Below are 1,069 nucleotides of genomic sequence, written 5' to 3'. Positions count from 1 at the left end.
GGGGCAAGGTGTTGGTGATGGGGGGGCAGACGCTCAACCTGACCTGCACCACACCCAGAGGTGGTTCTGCTGGTGCCGTGAGGTGGCTGAAGGGCTGGGGCAGTGGGAACGAGACCGTCTTTGATCAGAAGATCGACAACCCCCGTGTGATCAGGGTACAGAGTGGATCCGACACGGACTACAGCATCCAAATCAGGGATGTTCGCCCTGAGGATGCCGGCACCTATTACTGCGTGAAGTTCAGGAAATCGCTGGGTGGTGAAGAGGTGTCTCAGCGCGGAAAGGGCACGGAGGTGTCCGTGCACGGTGAGTGGGGCTCCCAGAGCAGCTCCCGGTGGGAACCAGCCCAGCCCGTGGGCTCTGCTTGGGGCGAGCAGGGCCGGGGAAGGGGCTCGGGGGCCGATCCCAGGAGAGGATCCCATGGGCTGTCCCTGGGCACATCCGTGCCCCCCTGGGACACCCCAAATCCCTGCAGCCCCGGGGCCAGGTGGGGGTGTCAGAGCCCGGTCTGAGGGCCCCACATTTCTCCCCGCAGCCCAACCCACCCCCCCAGTTGTGTCAGGGCCCAGCCACAGAGCGGGGACGGGGCAATCGGTGTCTGTCACCTGCACGGCCGGAGGGTTCTTCCCCAAAGACATCAGTGTGAAATGGTTCAAGGCCGGGTCCCCGATCACCGCTCAGCAGCCCCAGGTCACCCCTGAGAGGACGAACTCCTCCTACAACATGTCCAGCACGGTGACAGTGACGCTGCAGAAGGACGACGTCCGCTCACAGCTCGTCTGTGAGGTGCAGCACCGCACGCTGCCGGCCCCGCTGAGGGGGACGTACCAGCTCAGCAAAGCCCTGCGAGGTGAGGGGGGGTGTGGGACCAGCACTCGGGGTGTCCGGCTCCCGTGGGGCTGGGGGTCCTGGGGTGGGGACAGGGCACCCCGTGGGCAGCAGAGCTGGGGGACACCAGGTACCAGGAGCTGCTTTTCTTCCCAGTCTCCCCCAGTGTCCGCGTGGTCTCTGACCCGCCGAGCCCCGTTGAGGTGAACAGGACCGTGAACTTCACCTGCCACGTGACGGG

The 1,069-nt window shown here is 65.8% G+C and overlaps 1 protein-coding gene across 1 annotated transcript in view; it reads left to right on the top strand.

Moving 5' to 3' along the window:
* Positions 1–12: 12 nt before the first annotated feature.
* LOC104122644 (tyrosine-protein phosphatase non-receptor type substrate 1) overlaps positions 13–1,069 on the top strand; it is a 4,491-nt gene continuing 3,434 nt past the window's right edge. The window contains exons 1-3 of the mRNA XM_035890357.1: positions 13–306; positions 536–850; positions 985–1,069. The exon at positions 985–1,069 is cut by the window's right edge and continues 278 nt beyond it. Coding sequence (XP_035746250.1) covers positions 18–306; positions 536–850; positions 985–1,069 — 689 coding nt within the window. The 5' untranslated portion in view covers positions 13–17. The remainder of the gene's footprint in view (positions 307–535; positions 851–984) is intronic.

Source organism: Egretta garzetta, unplaced genomic scaffold (assembly GCF_000687185.1).
Source record: "Egretta garzetta isolate BGI_Z169 unplaced genomic scaffold, ASM68718v1 scaffold223, whole genome shotgun sequence".
In the NCBI taxonomy this organism is placed as follows: domain Eukaryota; kingdom Metazoa; phylum Chordata; class Aves; order Pelecaniformes; family Ardeidae; genus Egretta; species Egretta garzetta.
Note: the sequence above shows the minus strand (reverse complement) of the source record. Positions and strands in the feature narration are given on the sequence as shown.